We start from the raw sequence: 22,293 nt of genomic DNA, 5'->3' as shown, positions 1-22,293 counted from the left end.
AGCTATGTTAGATTAAAAAAAATATTTGCTATGTCTATCATTTATACTATTAATTTATTTAATAAGATTAGTTTTTTAGCAAAGTAATCATGTTGGAGGCTAAGAAACGCTGTGTTTTGCAGAAATTTCATGGATTCCGCAAAACAATGGCAATTTCTGCATTTTTAAAGGCCTGGTTCCGGATTTTAGTATGTTGGGGTTGCAAACTATGCATTATGTCCCCTTTCCAACCTGTCCCATGCAATAATTCCTGTTTACCAATGCTTTAAATTGCAAGAAAATCTTCATCTAAGGAAAATTCCTTGTAAATTTACGCAAAATTATATGAAATATTTAGCAAGTAATTAAACCAGGTGAGCGATACAGTTTTTTTTGGTCATCCATTTTCTCCCTTTTGCAGCCCCTTATTTTCAAAAAGGTTGGGCAAAAACCTTCAAAAGCTGATGTATTCTGCCCTGTTCCTAGGAACAATATGTTAAAATTTCAAAAAGATAACAAAGTTTTATTCAAGTTATCAGAAAAGTTAACGGACGCCAACTACAACAATAAGGTGATACCAGTATTATACAACCGAAAAAAAAAATTGCAGTTGTATAAAAACATGGTTATGAAGTGATATAATACTTAGATGTCTGACTTTAATATCTAAATAAGACAAGATGCTTTTATTGTTGAGTGGGTGAATAATAATTCCTGTCATGCACAGTTAGTCTATTGAAGAGAACAAGAAAACAGAGATAATGTAACCAATGTTTAATAGAATATAAATTGTAATTCAAAATAAAAGAAATTGTTTCTCTTTCGAAATCCTGGTCATTTAATTTTTTTCAGTTACATACATCATATACATGTACATTCCTGGTTTACCTGACTAAAGATTAACCTGATAATTGGAATATTATTTAAGATATCAGACAAATTATCCCGCATCAAATTATGCAAGGTCTTGGTAATCTGAATAGACATAAATTTTGTCCCCAAGCCCCATCAACAGTCCAGCATTGCCTGACACATCTAGCCAATTCCTTGAGTACAGAACTGAAGGGAAGAAATCATAACTGGTAGCCTGGGGTGGTGGAATGGTTTTCAACAGGTCACCAGTATGTAAACACCATAATCTGATATATCCATCCTGGTCAGCTGAAAGTTTGACAAGAAAAATTAATGCTATGTCAAATTATGAATAAAAATGTAAATGCTCTTTTTTTATTACAGGATGATATCATAATTTTACATTCTAACAACAATGTAAAATAGAGTATACCATTTCCTTCTGTATTAAGTATACCTTTATTAAATGAAAAGTTCATAGGCTATTATAATAGTCTACCACTCCACTTCTCCTTAAAAACTCCACAAATTCTCTTGAAATTGTATATGAAGATTTTCCATGTACGGTAAATGTATTTTCATGGGATTTAATTTTTTGTGGATTCTGCCAAGTGAACATATTTGCGGGTATGAATTTTCACGAATTAAAAAAAAATTATAAGCTCTATATTACGTTTAAAAACAATTTCACAGGTACTATTTTTCGCACTTTTATGTTCACCGCAAAAATTAATATTTTTACATTATGTAGATGTCAATGCTGATGTAAGAGCTTTACAAATAAGTTCTCAAACTTAAGGATTAATTTTAATCATATTAATTTCATATTGCTAATGAGTGTATATCAAAGTTGCTGCTCCAATACTTTCACATGAATATTGCGCAGAATATGCAAATATGCATGAAAAAAATGTTGGGTGTTGAATGTTTTCAAGGGGAGATAACTCAAGTGGTAAACATGTTAGCTGTCCTAGTGGTCTCAGTATCGTATTAATTTTCCCATAGACCTCTATAGTGAAGTGCATATTTTTAGGACTTTTTAAAAAATATGTAAATTGATTCAATAAAACTTTCACTTATGTAGCATTTCTAAGGACATGTGAAAAAATAATTTCCTGCAAAGAAAATAGGGTGAGTCCACGAAGATTGGACAGAAAAGTAGTCTTGAACTATAAATAGCCATTTTCCCTACTTTCACGTTCGTTTTGCACTCACCTAACCAACCTTTTCAGTGGAACATTTTTATGATATTATGTTAGATTTTCTTTTAAAAAAGTTCTTCATCTTACAGTGTGATGTTTGCTCTATTTTTTAAGTCATTGTTCATGTCTTTTGACAAAACATTAGTTTGTAGAGAGGCAAAAAGAAAATGCACTATATTTTTATGGCATCCATGTTTTGACGTACACCCGCTCAGGGATATGCAATACGATACTGGTACCTATTACTAATAAACATTTCAATATAATCCTAAAAGTTGTTGTTTTTCTGCTAGAGTATTCATTTCCATACTGAAAATTCAGAATATCATTGCCCTGCTACAAACATGAGTTTTCTATTAAAATTCTTATATAGGTACCCTATTCCAGGCATAAGACTAATATCTCAATGTTAGCCAGAAAATATTACTTTTGATAAAAAGCTGCTGCATTAATCAAACTAAGCAACTTTGTGGTTTATTCTGACATGGTAGATACATAAGCTGTACTATGAGTTCCAAATCGTTATTTAATCCCCACTTGTGAGTTCCATATATGGAAATATTAATATCCGAACCTCCTTTTTTGTCTTTAACTCAAGGGAGCCTCTTGTTTAAAGTAAAGTATAATGACCGGTACAACCAACTGTTTTAAACTATAGATATGGTCATTTCAACTATAATAAATCCAGAAAAAATTATACCAATATCATAGTTTTAAAAAAATATAGCTTTTCATATGCAGAAAATACAGATTTTAAGCCATTTTGGTACCCCAGGCAGATACAAATGGACCTCAATGTCACAGGAAAAGGACTTTTTCTTTAAAACAGATAGCTATGATGCAAGAAATATAGTTTATTGGTATAAATATTATAATAACAATTGTCTGCTTTAGATACTTTTTGAAAAAATTCAGTTTTTATATGAAAAAACACCATTATTTTTCTTGCCGCATTAGAATCTGTCCATTTGAACCACTAAAAAAAGTCCACTAAAAAATTGGCTGATGACTTTTGTGACATTTCTGTGTTTAAATCAACCACACAGTTATATGGCAACTCATTTTAGCTATTTATTTGAAAGAAAAACAAAAAATAAAAAAAATATTCATTTTTTCATATATAAGAGGCAATGTATGGAAAATGACTATTTTCAAGTCCTAACCACATACTTAAAATGTGTTGTAACTTGAAAACTATCCTTTATGCAGGAGTATTACTTGCTTTAGGTTACCTGAATATAGATATGCTCATCATAAATAGTCAAGATAATAATTTTATTGAACTGATATCCTACAAATTCATGAAAACAAAATGCATTTCCAAATTTGGTCAAGATTAACCATAAATGCAAAAAACCAGAGCTACCATAAAAAATCAGGTTCAAAAGTTGGCTAATTCATCTTAAAAGTGTTACCTGTATTGGGGTACTACTTTTTCAGCTGGTAAAGACCACTTGCTGAATATCCAACTTTACTTGAAAAACTGGCTTACTAGGTCTCAGTATCGTATTAATTTTCCCATAGACCTCTATAGTGAAGTGCATATTTTTAGGACTTTTTAAAAAATATGTAAATTGATTCAATAAAACTTTCACTTATGTAGTATTTCTAAGGACATGTGAAAAAATAATTTCCTGCAAAGAAAATAGGGTGAGTCCACGAAGATTGGACAGAAAAGTAGTCTTGAACTATAAATAGCCATTTTCCCTACTTTCACTTTCGTTTTGCACTCACCTAACCAACCTTTTCAGTGGAACATTTTTATGATATTATGTTAGATTTTCTTTTAAAAAAGTTCTTCATCTTACAGTGTGATGTTTGCTCTATTTTTTAAGTCATTGTTCATGTCTTTTGACAAAACATTAGTTTGTAGAGAGGCAAAAAGAAAATGCACTATATTTTTATGGCATCCATGTTTTGACGTACACCCGCTCAGGGATATGCAATACGATACTGGTACCTAGTGTAGTATATTACTGTAAGAAGGTATATGTTAGTGAGTCTGCATAAAATAACTTAATAAAGTTAATGAACACTAGCAACAATGACACTGCTGCTGACCTCTGCTGCTGATACCATTATACTTGGTATGACTGAACAAATTTTTGTGTTTGTTGAAAAACAAAACTGATATTGAAAATAATTAGCTGGGTATTTAGAGCAAATGGTGCCCCCTATGTAATTTTCAAAAGTAAGTTACTTTTTTTGTATTAAAAAAAATTATCCTGCCAACATAAGTCATAGTGGTTAATTCTTTATTTTCTCCGCCATCTCTGCTTCATCTTTTTTTTTTAATGTAAAACGGACAAGGTGTTTTCATGACATAGTAGAGATGTAAACAAATTTGTTCAGGGAAGTGGTCATAATCTGTCTTCAGAACAAAACTTCCAAAATCAAAAAGTATTATTGGTACATCTGAAAAATGATAATTTCACATCTTTTAAGAAGGCAAAAAAAGTAGTAAACAATTTGCAATAATCTGTTAACCACACCTGTGCATATGTTATACTTATTCTATAAGATTATTCTTAGAAATATATTAAAACTTTGAATTACTGACATGTTCTTCAGTTGACAATACCTCCATAAACGAAATCCTCATATTCATCAACATGTATTGGGATCTTCAGGTACTCATTCTTCTGTCCATAATAGTCTGTCACTATCTTATTCATCCGTAAATCCCACAAGGCAACCTTACAATTCAATTGAGATCATAAGGATTAAATTTCTATCACTGAGCAACAAGGAAGTTTTATTTTCTTAAGCCATACTAGAAGAAACAAAATCTTAATAGGGACAGAGCAACAGTAGCATCCTATATATATATATGAGCTGACATTTTCATCCAGGTGGAGTTGTCTCTTTGACATATTCACTATACCTATTCTCATTCTGATGGAAATGATATATGTAATTCAAAAGTGATTGTTTAACATAAAACACAGGTGTAGAGCAATGTTCTAGGAAATATCACATATTCTCTTTGGTTGAGATATCACCCATAACAAATAGACCTTTTTTCAAATTTCTGACTTTTTAATTTTGAGAAAAGGGAAGTAAATCTCCAATCCGATAGACTGGTGTTGTTTCTTTAACATGTTCGCCATTTCTACTCTTACATTCTACATCCATATATAAAAAACAATGTGGCAGGGTTTCATTCAATGTCCCATTAGATGCCCTATTTTTTATTTAGTGAAATTGTGTCATGATGATTACCAAATGTAAGGTATACCAACAGAAATTGATGACTGAATGTTGTTCTTACTTTTTTCTGTAGAGAGATAATAATAGAGAACTAAGTATTCACAACTTAATCTATACAAATTTAACCTTTGAATAACTATGACAGGAACTAAAGAAAAATTCTTCAGCACATATTTTTACATAACTAGACTGGTCACATTGGATTTGAAAACCCAGGAGACTACAGTAGTCACCCAGTAAAAAAAAAAGTTTCAGTAACTGGAACCATATGTTAAATGACCACTATTTAATTCAGGAGTTGATTAGCATTTCAGTAACTAAAAAAAAAGAAAAAAGAACAATTCAATTCTGCACATTAAGAACTAATTCTTTCTTACATTAAAGCATTTATAGAAAGACTATTAACAATTAAATGGGGAAAACAGACTTTATATGGAGTAATAATTTTTTAAGTGTAGAATTCAGTAACTGGATTGGGAATTTTCACAAGTCCCCCTGGACTCCCCTGTTGTGATTTTCACGGATCTCCAATGAATTTTGGAGGTCAGGGATCCAGGAGTTTCGGTCCTCAAGAACTCTGTAGTTTTTATACCATGTACATTGTATATACCTTTCCTTTAACATCACTGGCCAATAAGTGAATATCATTCTTCAGTAACTGTAACCCACACACACTAGAGGACATGGTTAATTGATTTACACTGTACGTAGATATACTACGAAGGTCATGAGTAAATATCTGGTTCTTTCTGGTTCCACTGAACAGACAGTTACCATTCTGTTGAATAAACAGCAGGGGGTGAACTTGTTGCACATGTTACATGAATGTACATACGTATAAGAGAACTATTCTTAATTAGCTATTCTAGTATGACGTACTACAAAGCTCTTTAACCAGTTGACAGGGTCTAACCAATAGTAACAGATAATCAGTCACTTACCAATAACTGACAGTAATAGACAATCGGTTGATAATTTTAACCAGTTGCACAATACTACTGTTAGTAGTTGATCATCATAATTCTACATTCAAGACAGAATTCCAAGACTGTGCTGAAAATTTCAAGTTCTTATAAACTTGATAGTCTACTGTTTTCCAAGTAAAATTCTGTACCTCTAGTTGACCCTTTCATGCTAATTTTTGGGGCAGGCTCAGTTGGTACTTCTGCTACACCTTCTCTTAAAAACTCATAATAGTTTTCATCCAAATTTTTAAGGGAAAATGTTGCACCTAAAGATGTACCTTGCAGAAGTACTGACTGAATCTGCTCAAAAATTAGTACAAAAGCAAAGTGTCTATTCTTGAAATAGTGTCTCAAGTGCCTGTAAGAATCAGTCAGCAGGTAAAACATGGTATGAAAAAAAAACATCATTTTGAAAGTGAAATTTGACTATTTGCACCATCAGAATCAAAGAAAACAGACAAGATTTTTCATATCATGCTGGACCATTGAGTTACAATTTCACTGAAATGCACTGAAAATGAACATTTCAAGGACAGATAACTGTCAAAAACCTCATTTTTCTAAAATTCTATTGAAAAAATTCTAAGCAAAGCCAATGATCAAACAATGGCCTTTCCAAATAGAGAATGTATTCTTGAGTGATATTACATTGTCAGACCAGTGGGTTTTTGACATGCATGTTTCTGATTTTTTCCATTTTGCCTGATTCTTGCAAATACTTATACTCAACAGCTAAAACAATATTTTCATTCCCATGGCAACCTAATTGCATGACATGTTATTCATAGCACAATGAACATTTTTTGTAACAAGTTTTTTTGTTTTCTTCCATATAAATTGATTCATTCCAATTCTTAAAATTTGTCCTATTTAAAAGCTACAAACCTGTTTTGAGAAAACCTGACACAACACATCACTGTTGTGTGTGTTTATTTCCCAAAGTCTTCTTGTTTGAACATCCAGCAGTAACCCACATTTTTCACTTCCAACACTAAACTGGTTTGCATGCTTATTCCAAGCACATGTCCATGTTGCTTTTTGTCCAATAGAATACACAGCATACCTACTGGATCCCTCTCCAAATCCTTTCATAAAGACAAGACTTTCCGGGGTACCAGTGTACACCATTCCAGTGTATAAAATACTGTCCGAATCTATGAGATGCATGCTAGAGATCTTAATGGCTGACTGATAGAAACCATAGTCTGGGGAAGGGTCAACTGAAAGAGACAATCTATCAGACACTTTTTCCCGCTCTTTTTCTTTCAGTTTCATCCAAATAATTCTTTGAACCATAGAGTCTTTATATGAAAACAGACCAACTATACGCTTGTTCTCATTCATTTCAAGTTGTGACACATAATCTAACTGTTCAAACAAAGAGCGCCTATGGTTGGGATAAAGTTTAATGTGAGTTTGTGGGGTTTTCTGTATGTTTTTTAATCTTAGTTTGTGCAATGAAAGACTCATTTTTTGTGGCGAAATGATACCTTGCTGCAAATGGCATGACAAGCAAGGAACACTATTACTTAATGAAGACCAGCAAGATTTTTGGACACTTTTCCTAAGATGTGATGTAGAAAGCAGATCTGATTTCCTTGTTCTTTCTTTTTCTTTTATCTGTATAGAAGCATGAGTTACAGCATTTCCAATACAGCTGTCATTGGGTAAGATTTTAAAATACTTCTTCTTTTCTCTGTCATAATAGAAACCTGGAAGCTGTAAGGCCCTACGTTATGGAAATATATTTGTTCATATCAAATGTCATTTTTTTTTTCAAAAGGAAAGATTAAATAATGAAAGATTTTAACAAAAATAGCTTTTTATACAATTCTGATCTATCTAATATTTAAGTAAAAGGTTTTAAACCAACTAAATAAATTGAGTCATACAAGAGAAAATTGATCAAATAATCATAGAAAGTTTCTTAATTCATATATATATATATAGAAAGAGTTCCTGCATCTCATTAGACTTCTTATACATGTATATGTATGTATTATATACTTGGTGTGGCTGTATTTATTTACCTTGCAGATCCTCTACTGTCTTAACTGGTACCATCAATTATATATACTTGTACATATTCCAAAGAGTAAATTTAAAATCAGTGGGAATTTGACCTAAATTTAATAGACAAAAATATATGTATTGTGCTAAATGTTTATTCCATTAAGCAGTCCCACTGAGGATATCATCAGTAAGGCCAAAAAAATACTAAAAAATCCAATCTTTAAATGACATGAAAATTATAATTGATGGGAATGACCAAGACACACGTGAAAAATTAAGTTTAAATAAAGGATATCTGGCATGCCTGTATCACTGCTAGGACTGTCTTCTTCCATTGGGAGATGGGTAGAGCACCTTTTATGGTGGTTTTTATGGTGGTGGTTAACCTGTTTTGTCTTCTCATTTCTAAAAACTGGATGCCTTGAAAAATACGAAACATTTTTTCCATTCTGGGGAACTTCACCAGAACTACAAGATGCCATATCATTCAGTCTTTGCCATTTCTTATCTCCTTTCCTGCCTTTTCCATTTCTTTTCTTGTGATCGAAAGACACTTTGGTTGGACTTTTTCTGCTACAAAACTGATTCTTCCTAACCTCAAGGTAAGACTGACTTGCTTGATCTCTCGCTCTTAATTCTGTTTTGGATTTTGGTTTTTCCACTCTCTTTATTTTACAATCAAGTTCAAATGTTTTTAATTTCTCTGAAGAAAACTTAGAGAATTTTCCTTTTGACAGAAACGGAAAATGATTCGATGAGTCAGTTGTGGTAGTTTTATCTCCACAATCTCTCTGCCTTTGATGTCTTGTCTTCCTATTTAGAGTAGGTTGGTCTTCAGGTTCACTTTTGTCATGCTTTTCAATGAGATTCTTGGTCCTTTTTCTTTTTCCTTTCTTGTCAAATTCTGCTGACATAATCTGGTAATATGGCTTCCTAACCTCTACATTTTTACTACAATATAAACAACCACTGAATCATAAGTACAATGAGATTTGTCTAAATGATTTATAAGTACATTGAGATCTGTCTAAATGATTCATAAGTACATTGAGATCTGTCTAAATGATTCATAGGTACACTGAGATCTGTCTAAACCAAACTCTAAATAATCCCAAAAACCAGACACATTTTAAATTCCCTAGATATCAATTTAAACGATTTTCAAACCTGTGAAAAACTGATTATCTGTCTTAACTGTATCAATTTTGATGTCAAAAAGAGGTTCTGTTTAGACAGATTTCACTGTAGTTCATTCTTTTCACTTCTCATAGCAGGGATTGGATTTCAAATTTTTTTTTTTCCACTAGCTAAATTGAGCAAGTACTGACAATTAACACTTGCTAAATCTAAGTTTCTTAGGTTATTTCTGAACTGAAAATTTTGTCAAGCAGAAATTAATTGAATTTTAACTTGCATTTCGTAAGTACATGTTTCCCCTTAAATTCCATCCCTGCATCCACTTCAACACCACACTGTCAAAGTTAAAATAAATACTTACATTTTGTTGAAGTTCATGCAAAGAATTTACATGTAATAAGATACATAAATAAACACCAAATTATCAGAAATACTAAAAACTTCAAATTTCAAAGTTATTTCAAAATTAGTCCCTTTAATAATTGCTTTGAAAATTACTGAAACAGCCTTATTGTTCGTGAATAGACCATTTTGGAGCAGGCGAAGTTGATACTTCTGCATGATATACTCACAGAGGTACATGTACTAACAAAGCCTGCTAAGAATTTGACAGAAAATTGGCATGAAAGGGTCTATTGTGTTAACATACATGTATGAACATGTACATGTTAACAAAGATAATCAATCAACTGTGAATAAGCAAAATAAGATCCATTGATGTACCATATACCATGTACCAATTATAGAAGCAACATTTGATAAACTATGTGTACTATTTTCTTGATACTGAATTTCATGTTACAGAAAATAAATTTTATTATCTATTCTGCTTAAAAAAATTCAATGGAAATTAATAGTTAAGCAGTATTTAACACTAGAAATTTTTCACAATGAACAAATTTAAGCTAATTTGAGATATTTTTTTTTATTAACAGATATAAAAAAAATGAACAAAAAACTGTATCACCCTGATGCTTAGAAATCTGCCTTCAATGCAGTACAGAATGGATATATTTTGTTTTATAGTTTTTTTGCTGCTGTTGATTTTATTAAAGTTGTTCAAATGTATAAATGATTTAATTTTCTAAGTTAGAATTATATCAAATGAAAAATAATTTGCACAAAAATGGTATATGAAATACTTATATAAGAATATTTAAATATTTATCAATTAAAAATTAGCAAGTTTCAATAATCTAATGATTGGGATCACATAGTATATCAATTTTAAGTAATCTAAAATATTCTAAATGATTTCATTTCTTAATCTAATCAATTTCAATCAAATGATTATTTGAATAGGAATTGAAATAAGATAAACATCATTTTGAAATAATTTGCCTTAAATAATGAAGTGTTTAAATTCTCACATATAAATATTTCTCTTTAAACAGACTAAAAAATAGATTCTATAAAGTTATTTTTGTCCAGTACTATATTTTTTTCAATAAATCCAATACTAGCATATTTTTATTTATTTAGTGGAAATGTATTGTATCCCATATGGCTCCCCATATTTGTTTAATCTCTGAACTGGAAATGCACAGAATTGGGGTACGACAACAATAATGGCGGCGGATGATTGACATTCGATTTTCAGTCACTGGTGTAATAATTAAATAAAGACATGCACATAACATAAAGAAGTGGAAAGTAGAATGTCGAATTTTATTTTTATGAATAATATTAGCGTGGTCTGGTCAAATCGGTAACTCGATTGGAAGAATATTATCTTGAACAACGGAATGGGGGTACCCCAGTATATATGTACCTGTGTGTAGGAGGTAATGGGATTTAAATAGCCAGTTTATTGACTTGGCTAAAGGAACAAAACCAAATCAGTGTTACAAAAGGCATGTATGAAGCATCACCTTACTGCACCTCCTAGATCTCAAACGACAAAGTGTACGGATGTTTGGATATGAGAACAAAGGGTAGTGCTTCAAATTGGCATTAACCATAATTCAAGGCTTGTTCCCAACCTTAAAGATAAGGTACATTCTTCAAATTGATGAATCCTGGTAATAAATGTGTAAATCAGACACTGCCTTAGCCTGAGGCCTTCCCAAAATTTTTAAATGGATAAAATCTGACAATGGGTCCTATCCAAAATCATTAAATGGATAAATCTGACCCTGGATCCTATCACCTTACTGCACCTCCTTAGCTTAGGCTACTAGTACTAGATCTCAAATGACAAGCCACAAGGTGTCCGGAAGTTTGGATAAAAGAATAAAGGGTAGTGCTTCAAATTGGGGTTCACCATAATTCAAGGCTTGTTCCCAACCTTATAGATAAGGTACATTCTTCATTGATGATTCCTGGTAATAAACGTGTAAATCTGACACAGACTTGGCCTGGGTCCTACCCAAAATTATTAAATGGATAAAATCTGACGATGGGTCATATCTAAAATTATTAAATGGGTAAATCTGACACTGGACCCTATTCAAAAATATTACTCATTTCTAAAACATTAAACAAATACCTATGAAAAACTAAAATCCCTATAGTCGGCGTCACATAAATAACATACTGTTAAAATTTGAATAAAAATATTTTCTACGACTTTATTGACACCTACCGTCGTTTAAATTGTCTTAAATGACTTGCTCATTCGTTTAGCCAAACGGCTTCTCCCTAAACATTGAATCGTTAAATTCCGGTCAGATTTTAATTCTAGGTGGCAATATTTACATTGTAAAAAGTCGGCCATGTTTACAGTGATCGGGTTGCTAGGAGATGTTGTTTACGTTTAAATGGTTTGTCCAAAAACCGAAGAACCCAGAATGCAATTCGGCGTTATTTCGGATATCTCGGATTTATTTTACGCGAACAACGTATAATACCGAGAAGTTGATCAAAGCAGACGATTGTCACCGGAGTTCGACGGGAACTTACGCACTTCGTTTGTAAACAAATCGTCCCGTAAAAACCAACATGGCGGATATTAGTATGGGATTTTCCCGTAAGGATTTGTTACGCATGATTTAAGCTAATAAGCGACTTGTTTTTGAGAAGCTGTTTGGCTAAACGAATGAGCAAGTCATTTAAGACCATTTAAACGACGGTTGGTGTCAATAAAGTCGTAGAAAATATTTTTATTCAAATTTTAACAGTATGTTATTTATGTGACGCCGAGTATAGTTTGTTTTCCTTCTACTGTTGGGTTATGTCCCCTTTAAAATTTACATTATTTTATTGTTTGATAAAACGAAACTATGTTCGTCGACATCCAAAAATCTTAACAAAAATATATATTATTTCTTATTTGAAAATATATTTATGCATATATGAAAAAAAGATCATTATTTTAGTTATTGTCCACATAAAGAATTTATTTAAATTCGTTGCGTAAGTAAATCCTTAAATTGTACCAACCATATACACAAACATGATGAAAGTGCACGTGGAGATGCAGTCCTTGTCCGACGATGCTTCTGGCGAAAGCGGTGACGAATCAGAGAGCAGTATGTTCAGTTGTGTCTGTTTCAAACGCTTTGTCAGAAACGATGTCTCTGTTTGTACTGTAGTTTCACATTTTTATGCCAATAATTAATTTAGAGCCCACACTGGCCACAGGCACTGTCAAACCAATTACTATCTTCAAAAAAAGATAGCCGTCGTATTTCCTTGCTTTGTTCATTCCAAATTTGATTTAATGTTTATATTTAGTGAACTGTGTGATCACTGTGCAATCTTTCATATTACATTTTTTTAAATTGGTTCAACAAGTAAGCTATTTCAAATTATCCTATTCAAATTATAAAAGTGATTGAAAATATTCCAGACACCAATGTCCCGAATGAAGCCTTGGATTTGATGCTTGTTATCACTTTTGTCCAATGAAATGCAATTGTAAGCTCCAATAGATTTCGTTTCCATGGTTAAGCATCATGGATGTCGCACAATGTCAGAGTGAATTCTATACCAACTGTGTCGGGGAAAAAAATCCCTATATACATGTAGTATAGGCTTCCATTTCAGACAGAGCCTCACTCCAGTACTACCACACACTTAGGGGGTGAGGATCTGTCTGAATTGGGAGCCTGTGCTATATAGGGATTTATTTTAAAGTGCCTGTGGTCAGGTACAGCCAGGGAGTGTACTGTATTAGATATAAAGTCCCTGGTACAGCACTATAGGTGACTACTCATATAACTACAAAGTAAGAGTTAAGTACTCTGTTTCTCCATACTCCTACAATGTAAGAGGTTGGAATTCTGTTCCTCCATACTCCTACAAAAAATGTACAATACATGATGTGTATCCTAGCTCGGTAGCTGTACACTGTAAGAGGTTGGAATTCTGTTGACAATGCACCACTATGTTGTTGCATGTATATGAGTTATGAATGTCTTGACCAGCTGGAATATGCAAGTCTCCCTATATCATTCACTCTGTGCCTGCATTAAAATATCAAACAATCTTTTCTAAGTAACATCATTACCGACAGAGTGAATTTTATCCATCCATATCTCAGACCCCTTACTTGTAATAGCAGTAATACTGTTTGCCTTAAAATTACCTCTGAAATAACACTGTTTCTCCAAATGAAAGTTTCCCAATTTGTCAAAGAAATGGCTGAAAGATAATCCCAAATGACATAAAACTATTTCCCAACTTGTAGTTAAAGGGAAGGATATGGTGTTCCTTATCAAAGTTAAATTGATTAATTGTTTAATACTTATAAATTTCTTGACATCCTCTATAAAATTGATCATTTTAACTACTAATCCAAGGTTTTGTACGGTTATTATTAATTTCCCAATTTAAAAAAAATGAAGCATATTTTCCCAATAAAAAAGCGATGAGGTACATGTAGTTGTGAAAACAACCAACCATATCATTGTACAAATGGATATTACATTGCTGATGCTTCATCACTATTAATGTTCTTATTTTCAATGATTAAAAAAATATGTTGCAACCTATCACCTCTAATTACTTGTATGTGATTTTTAATTAAAAATCCATCCAGTTAATTTTAAAAGCATTCATAGCAATGATCCCCATTTTCCACAGAGATATTGGTTAATACATTTTCTAAATGTCAATTTAGCATATCTACACATTTAAATACTGGTATATTATTAGAAATGACTGCATGTACTTCTAGGTCTACCTCTAATATACATGTACACTCTGTACATGCTGTATGATACTGTATACTGTAAGTTGTAACCTTAAAGATGTAACAATTTTCTTAGTGATTTCCAGTTTTTGGCCTATAGTATCCTAGGAAATAATACACAGAAAATGTTCTTGAAAAATGTAAAAACCCATGTACAAAAATGTACTACAAATCTAGGCTAATAGATGACATCAGCATAATTCCAGTTGGTAGTGCCTTAAGTAGAATTTTCTTCTCCTCATGCTTATTTGTTGTTTCAAAGCATTGTGATATGCTTCATCAAGATGTTTACAGGAGACCCTAATTTTTGCAGATGATTAATGATGTAGCATTCCTATGATGCTTTCCCAAGCAGTGCCTAATTTTCATCTGCTGATAAATAGACATAGTTCTAGAGCATGAAACCTTATGCATCTACTTCATGTCTATTTTGATTTTTTCAGTTTTGTATAAAGTCAAAATTATAGAACTGGTCACAGACACATGTTTTCAAACCAAAACTACATGTAGAAAGCAAAGATTTTTGTTAATTGAAAATTGTCAATCTCATGCTGTATAAGTATACACTTTTCCTTAATAATATACTTTTCATACCACTGTACATGCAGTTGCCTTTATATTCTATTTAGATGAAGTTTCAAATGAAGATGAGCCATCAAAATTGGGTTTGGCTGATGCCATGGCTAAAATTTTGAGGAAAAATGTTCCACAACACAAACAGGTCATTCTAGCCAAAGGCACTACAGACAGAGAACTACAAAAAAGAAAGCGCAAAGAAGAAGAAACTGTAGAAAAAACTTCTTTAGAAAAGGTAAGTTCTAAGGCCACAAAAGTATGTCTGTATAATGTTATGTCGGATGAAAAAATAGGGAAGGTAGGTAGGTAAGTATTTGTAAAATCATTTTTATGCCCCAGCGACAAACTGTTCGGGGCATATTAATTTACCCCTGTCCATCCGTCGGTCAGTCTAGGCATCCAGATTACACATTATCATGGCTTGTCCAGCTGTCTCCTTGTACAGTTTTTGAACTATATGTAAAATATTTTACAGGATATTTCTACACATGATGAAGGTGTGCAGGGCCAAAGGATTTTGATTTTCATGAAATATTACGGAAATTGGTGATAGTTACACTTAGTCATTTTACTCAGAAGTAGGGCTATATGGCTTGTATGGCTATCTCCTCTTGTAGTTTTTGAACTATATCTAAAACATTTTTTGCAGGATGTTTCTACACATAATGATGGTGTGCAAGGTCATAGGATCTTGATTTTCATGAAATATTAAGAAACTGGGTGATAGTTGGACTTTTGACCATGAGTATCACAAGTCTTGGAAGGATTTCTGAATCTGCAAACTATGTCTTCATACAAAAATAAACATGTTCTTATTTGCCAAATTTAGTGAGCGGGGGCATCTTAAGTGCCTTACAGACACATTTGTTTTACTAAAAAAAGATCACTACTAACAAATGACGCATGGGCTTCTGTGATTAACAGGGTTTCTAGTTTTTTTTATTATTATTATTTTATATAGACACTTTTGGGAGGATTTTTAACTTTTAATAGAATCAACTAAAAATGATAGTTTAGCAGCATTATATAAAAAAAACACTAATTAAAATTGGACTTGCATCTTTTTTATTTTTTAAAATTTTTTTATAAAAGGATAGGTGGGCTAACCTTAAACAGACATTTCTTTCTTTTTTTTTTGGCCTTTTTTTTTGGCCTTAAACAAATTACATTAGGTTTACCGTAAGTGTAAGTGTTTGTTAGAATCAGGCAAAATGGGAAAAATCAGAAACATGCATGTCAAAACCCCACCCATCTGACAATAAAATACCACTCAAGGATGCTTTCTCTATTTGAAAAGACCATTATTTGACCTCTGCATCACTGGCTTTTCTCAGAATTTTTTCAATAGAATCTATCATCTGAATATAGCTGAAATATTGCTGCTCGGACGTTAAACCCCAACAAACAAACATCAATAGAATCTTAGAAAAATAATGTTTTTGATAGAGTAACCTGCCCTTGAAATATTCATTTTCAGTACATTTCAATGAAATTGTAACTCAATTATCCAGCATGATATGGAAAATCTTGTCTTATTTCCTTGATTCTGATGGTGCAACTAGTCTTTCAAAATGATGGTTTTTTTCATACCATGTTTCACCCACTGCCTGAATCTTATAGGGGCAACCTACAATGTAAACTGTAATTGAATTAGATGAAACTTTACAAAGTTAATGTTAGGCATTATACACTACTGTCGACACTATTTTTTAATTTTTCCACTCTTCACAGTGGGACAATATTAATGTGAATTGAGTCACAGTGTCTTTATGCAGCACAGTGGAGTCACCATTACAAAATATGCTTGTAGTTTAATTCTTCTGTTTACATGGCAAAATATAATAAATGATTTTTAAAGTTTAAAAGCAGTTGAGTTATATACAGAAAAAAATGAATGATAAGTATTGAATGCAAAAAAAATATCTAAGTTTTTAATTTGGTGGAGACACAGTGGAGTGAAATTGTGACTCCACTGTGAAGAGTGGAGAAATTTAAATTTAGGTTGATGGTAGTGTATATGTAGATGTGTGTGTAGCAAGTATTGTTGAATGGTTTCATGAGAAGGTAATCAATTTAGAAGGTTTTACATTTTAATTACATGTTTTAAAACTTATAAGAGCAAAGCAAATTTTGGTGAAACTAAATAGAAAGTAAGTCTAGGCATCAGGTTTAGATGTACACAAATCAGCAAGTAACTATGTAAAAAGTATTGAGGGATGATATCAGTCTGAAATATGAATGAATTTTATGTTGGAATTACATGTTTAACACTTACCCTACCGGTGCTCCTGGTCCATGCTCTCAGTTTTAAGTGGAGTCTGAGTTGCTCATTTACTTTTGTTACTTTGTATGTATTATTTTGGTTAAACAAATGTATTTCGTGTTCTTTGTTGTGTTTGTGTCTGTTTTCCATGTCTGGCCTTTGTCCCTAGATTACATTCTTTTGATTTCTGCTAGAATCTTGGTTTCCTTGATTACTCTTGAACATTAATTGAGGAAAACTCCTTCTTAATTGTATAATAGATTTAGTGAAACTACACGAAAGTTGGCCTAATCATAATGAAGCTTGTTACATTTTTTTGTTCTATTTGATGCCTGAAAAAGAGATTATTTAACTTAAATTTTTGCATGAAATAGCGGTAATACTGCAAGGAGTATCATTCCATTAAGTTACTCATTTTCTAGTAGCAATTAGGCCTCATATAAAACCCTCCATATTAATTCTATATTTGTAACTACTACACTGACCCCAAAACATTATATTCTGTTTTGTGATTTTGTAAACTGTATTTTCTATAATAAAGTTTTCTTTCCATGCAACATTACAGTTACATGTGAAAACACAGTACTAATAGAGGGTACTTACAGAAATGATAATACATCCAAGTATGTGACTCCTCTCACTCTACCTTCACCATGGAGAGTGTAGGAATTAAAATTCGTGTTACATGGTTTTATATGGTACAATAGGAATAGGACACAAAAATGATAATAGGGCACTTTATTGACCCTACCTAAAACTAAGTGTGCATTTTATATGCTGTAAATTCAGATTGTATTGCAAAAATAGAACTGTGACTTCAAAATTCATAATAAATTAAACTAACATTGTGGTTTATTGATTATATATATTTATCAAAACCGCGAAAATTAAATCATATTTTTAGCTAAAATTGCAATAAATAATGCACGCAATTGTATTTTGCAGTGTAGGTAAAGTAATGATTGCCATAGTGTACATTTGTATTTTAAATTATTTCTTGGTTCAATGTGTTACAAAATTAGATACTTTGAATTCAACCATTTGAGGATATAATACTATGATACATGTAACACTTTTAATATTTCATGCTTAATGTGAAGTAAATCTTCAAAATGACAATGTACACTGCTCCTTTCTGGGATGGATCCAGAGTATCAGGTGAAAGGTTGGGGGTCCAAAATTGAATTTAAGACCAAGCCAAGCAAGGCAAGTAAATTTGGGGGTAGAATTTATGAAAAATCAAAAATTCATGCACAAAAAAATATTTTCACACTTTTTATGGGGGGTGCGGGTAGCTACGTCTGGCATGCCTTTCCTTGGATCCACACCAGCCTTTCCATTTTAGGCTACCTCTGACATTATTGTATTTTATAGGAAGGCTAATCTATACAACAATTAGGAAATTTTCAGATGATATGATAGTGTTTTATATATCTTACAGAAAAAATTATGGGAAGAAATGGCCAGAGTTAAACCTGACCCATTAGAAAGAGACAAAGAGAAAGCTTTACAGAAAATAGCACAAAGGTAAAACAGTCTAGTCAAAATTTCACCTTCTAAAGTTTTACAACACACTGATATATATTAATAAAAATGATGCCATATAATGCTTAGATGGAAAAGCAAAAAAAATTTAAATGTCTTGAGTTTGTGATAATCATTATTTCATATCATTGATCTGAAATGGAAGGGGTTATTCTGATTTATCTCTGTCCATCAATCCGTCCCAAACAAATATTGCAGTTTTCTCAGGATCTACAAACTTGTCATCACATGTCATAAATTCAATCTTTTCATTGGTTAAAAAATAATGCTGTATAATAATAAAGTATACTGCCATCTTCATCTGCTTACTTACATTTGTCATATAGCAATTCAAAACTATTTTAAGGATTTAAAAATATTTGAGTAAAAATGTTTTTCTCTTCATAGAAGGAAGCTCCATTTCCCATTTAATTTCAAAGTTACACCAAAAAATTGTAGACATCTATTAAATGTGACATTAATTAATACCCTACCACATTGCAAACAAAATTTGAGGGTAAAAACAACTTCAAATTGTTATAACATTTGTTTAAATAATCAGATCAAACTGAAATTGATCTGTATTTTATGATACTCAATAGCTATACAAAGTTTGAAAAAAGATCCTTAAATTCCTTCGACATCTTGTAAAGTTATCATCTGGAACCATCAGGGAACACACAGACAGACAGTCACAATTTTCGGAGGATATTACATAATACCTTGCCACTTTGTGTGGCAAAAAGAGTGACATTGCTTTAGTACATCTGTACTTACTATTCTGCATTTTTACCATAATTTTAAGTGGAGTAAGTGTTGACCAGTTTCTGTAAGAGTCAGGCAGTATGTGGAACATGGTATGAAATAACTCACCACTTTGAAAGTTACTTTTTAATCATCTGAATAGGAATAAACAGTTTTGTTTATTATTTTGGTAAAATCAATAATAATTTCATTGAAATGTACTGCAAATAAAGATTTCAGGTGCAGATAACTCTGTCCAAAACCTTTATTTTTCAATCAATCTAATGATATCCCTTGATGCATAGATCAAATACTGTAGTTGTCATTTTTAACATAGAAAACTTCCTTTAGTGAAGGTTCATGTATATTGTCAGATTATTGAGTTTTTAACATGCTTGTTTCTCATTTCTATGCAATATTTTGATATTTACTTGCGGTATATTATGGGGGAGTCATGATAATTTGATATTTCCTCACATGGTTGGGGAGTTGTAATACATGTATTCCAATATTTACTTGCATTGTTGGGGAGTTGTAATATTCCAATATTTTCCATGTCTGGTCTTTGTCCCACTAGATTTTTGTTTCCCTTGATTACTCTTCTTCATTTTGTAGGGGAGTTGTAATATTTTTATATTTACTCAATTGCAGGGGAGTTGTACAGCTATTTAATGCTGTAAGAAAACAACAAAAAATATTGACAGAACAGTTAGACGATGCAGGTCCAACAGAAGCAAAGAAAACTAAAGCATTAGGGAAAATGACAAAGGGGAAATTTTTAGACATTTTAAAAGGACAAAGTGTCACTAATGTATCTGCAGAGCCTACTCAAATAAAGACTGAGATAAAAAAAGTAAGTTTTTTAATAAATACTGTAAAATGGAGATAAAGAGATTGATAATATGAGAAATAAATAACTTTATTTCTTACATATAGATAAAGGGAGATAACCAAGATTTTTTAAAATATTGGAAATAATTATTTTATGATGATTTATATTGTTAACTTCAAGGGATAGAGTCTTTCTTTGATGGAATTTTCTTATATTTTGCATTTTAGTAAAATGATGGAAATTGTCTCCCTTGGTTTTCTGATTTTATTGACTGCATATTGCTATGTTAATTTATGTAAATATTTAAACTTATTGATTTTATTTAGTACTTTTTACTTTCCCACAGTTTCAAAATATTTAGTATTTTCTAGACAATAAGGATTAGGATGTAGACTTATAAATTGCTAGATATACTTTTTACATGTTTGTCCAGGGAAGTGATAATTGAGGCTATTCATAATCTGTTTGAGCAAAGTGTTCGATGCCAAAGGCCAATTAACTGGTTTTAACAGATTTTTACTTAAGCGTCAAGATTATAATTAAATTACATAAAGCTGCTATTTTCTAAATGGTAACATATTTATCTTATTAAAATTCATGGGTATTTAGTTAATCCCAGTTGTCAGGGACATAAAAAAGGAACTTAATACATCAAACCACTCACCATGAGCTAGATTCCCCCCAACAACCTTTAAGTACTAATCTGACCTCAGGATGAGGAGGCACCAACATAATCAAATAGGCGCCAGCCCTGCATCATGCCCCTCATCCGGCACACACAGAACTTCGCCCCAGTCAGAGAATGACCATTACCAGATGAAATATCTAAGATAGTTGAATGGACAATTGATAAGGAGATGTGCTGTAAACTTTTATCATTAAATATGTATTTTAAAATTAAATTTGATAAGAAGTTAATTTTGTTTTTCATTTGTCAAGTTAAATACCTAAGGAAGTTCTTCAGGCTATCATCATTAAATCAAAGGAGAAGACCAAGTTTATTTCTTGAAATCAAGAAATTAGTCGCACCATTTTCACTATGTAACCAATCATTTCTTTACAAATTCTTTCAATTCTTTTATTGATTCTCTAATCACAAATGGATTGATTTCCACTTTGTAGAAAGTTGACAAAAATATAGTCTTTTGCACCCTCTGCAATGAATCTTAAATGAACCTGTACTCTACTAATGAAGTTGTATAGCTGATTTCCTATTTATTCTTTGAAGTAAGTAAAGGACAATTATATGAGGTTTATATTTACTGGTAAGTATTTGTTTGATTTGATGAAAAGCAGGAAATTAAATGTCAATTGAAATATAACATCAAAAAGAGCATACAATTCAAAGTTGTTGAGAATGCACAAATTTTAATATTTTTTTCTCCAGGAACCACAATCAGATGAAGAAGATAATAAAAAATGGAGTATATTACGTGATGATTTTATGATGGGTGCTAAAATGAAAGACTGGGATAAAGAAAGTGACAGTGATAATTCTGACAATAATCTAGATAGTGGTAGTGATAGTGGATGATAATAAATCTGTTTTTAAAACATTGTTTTTGTCTTTACTTGAATAGCTTCTCTACTTCTAGTGGCATTACACACACATGTAGTACATGTCACTAAAGTATCTTATTATATGAAGCATAACTAGACATCAATATAACCAGAATGGGTAAGATGAAAAATATGCCAGAGACAACAACCCCACCTGGATGAAAATGTCAGTCAAATGCCACTCCTTTGTTTTCAATTAACAGTGAGGAAACCCTCACACCACAAGGCAGGCTGCAGCTGGCCCCAAAACATCATCATACACAAGTACAGCAAAAGAGTTGCCACTATGTACTCAAGTAATA

At 31.9% G+C, this 22,293-nt stretch overlaps 2 protein-coding genes across 2 annotated transcripts; one reads left to right on the top strand and one right to left on the bottom strand.

The window, feature by feature from the left end:
• Nucleotides 1-738: 738 nt before the first annotated feature.
• Nucleotides 739-12,550, bottom strand: LOC148626042 (DDB1- and CUL4-associated factor 4-like). The gene is made up of 7 exons (XM_088569646.1): nucleotides 12,505-12,550; nucleotides 11,847-11,868; nucleotides 8,517-9,172; nucleotides 7,094-7,929; nucleotides 5,854-6,021; nucleotides 4,615-4,729; nucleotides 739-1,140 (listed from the first exon to the last, which is right to left on the bottom strand). Exons 3-7 carry the CDS (start codon nucleotides 9,133-9,135, stop codon nucleotides 935-937), a joined length of 1,944 nt encoding a protein of 647 aa, XP_088425772.1. The 5' UTR covers nucleotides 9,136-9,172; nucleotides 11,847-11,868; nucleotides 12,505-12,550; the 3' UTR covers nucleotides 739-934.
• A 189-nt stretch (nucleotides 12,551-12,739) lies between these two features.
• LOC148626041 (RRP15-like protein) lies at nucleotides 12,740-21,987 on the top strand. Its single transcript, XM_088569648.1, has 5 exons — nucleotides 12,740-12,828; nucleotides 15,122-15,303; nucleotides 18,773-18,858; nucleotides 20,251-20,452; nucleotides 21,819-21,987. The coding sequence occupies exons 1-5, from the start codon at nucleotides 12,753-12,755 to the stop codon at nucleotides 21,963-21,965; spliced, it is 693 nt and encodes a 230-aa protein (XP_088425774.1). The 5' UTR covers nucleotides 12,740-12,752; the 3' UTR covers nucleotides 21,966-21,987.
• The last annotated feature ends 306 nt before the right edge of the window (nucleotides 21,988-22,293 follow it).

Source organism: Perna viridis, chromosome 2 (genome assembly GCF_037379345.1).
Source record: "Perna viridis isolate PV_CMFRI_1.1 ecotype Kerala chromosome 2, ASM3737934v1, whole genome shotgun sequence".
Lineage (NCBI taxonomy): Eukaryota > Metazoa > Mollusca > Bivalvia > Mytilida > Mytilidae > Perna > Perna viridis.
Note: the sequence above shows the minus strand (reverse complement) of the source record. Positions and strands in the feature narration are given on the sequence as shown.

Coding starts and splice junctions, on each gene's coding strand:
- LOC148626042 (XM_088569646.1), bottom strand. CDS start 9,135: ATGTCAGCAGAATTTGACAAGAAAGGAAAAAGAAAAAGGACCAAGAAT. Junction 6,022..7,093: donor GTCAGGTTTTCTCAAAACAG/GTTTGTAGCTTT, acceptor TTTATTCAACAG/AATGGTAACTGTCTGTTCAG. Junction 4,730..5,853: donor CCAGTGATGTTAAAGGAAAG/GTATATACAATG, acceptor TTGAATTGTAAG/GTTGCCTTGTGGGATTTACG.
- LOC148626041 (XM_088569648.1), top strand. CDS start 12,753: ATGATGAAAGTGCACGTGGAGATGCAGTCCTTGTCCGACGATGCTTCT. Junction 12,829..15,121: donor CGGTGACGAATCAGAGAGCA/GTATGTTCAGTT, acceptor TATTCTATTTAG/ATGAAGTTTCAAATGAAGAT. Junction 15,304..18,772: donor AAAAAACTTCTTTAGAAAAG/GTAAGTTCTAAG, acceptor TATATCTTACAG/AAAAAATTATGGGAAGAAAT.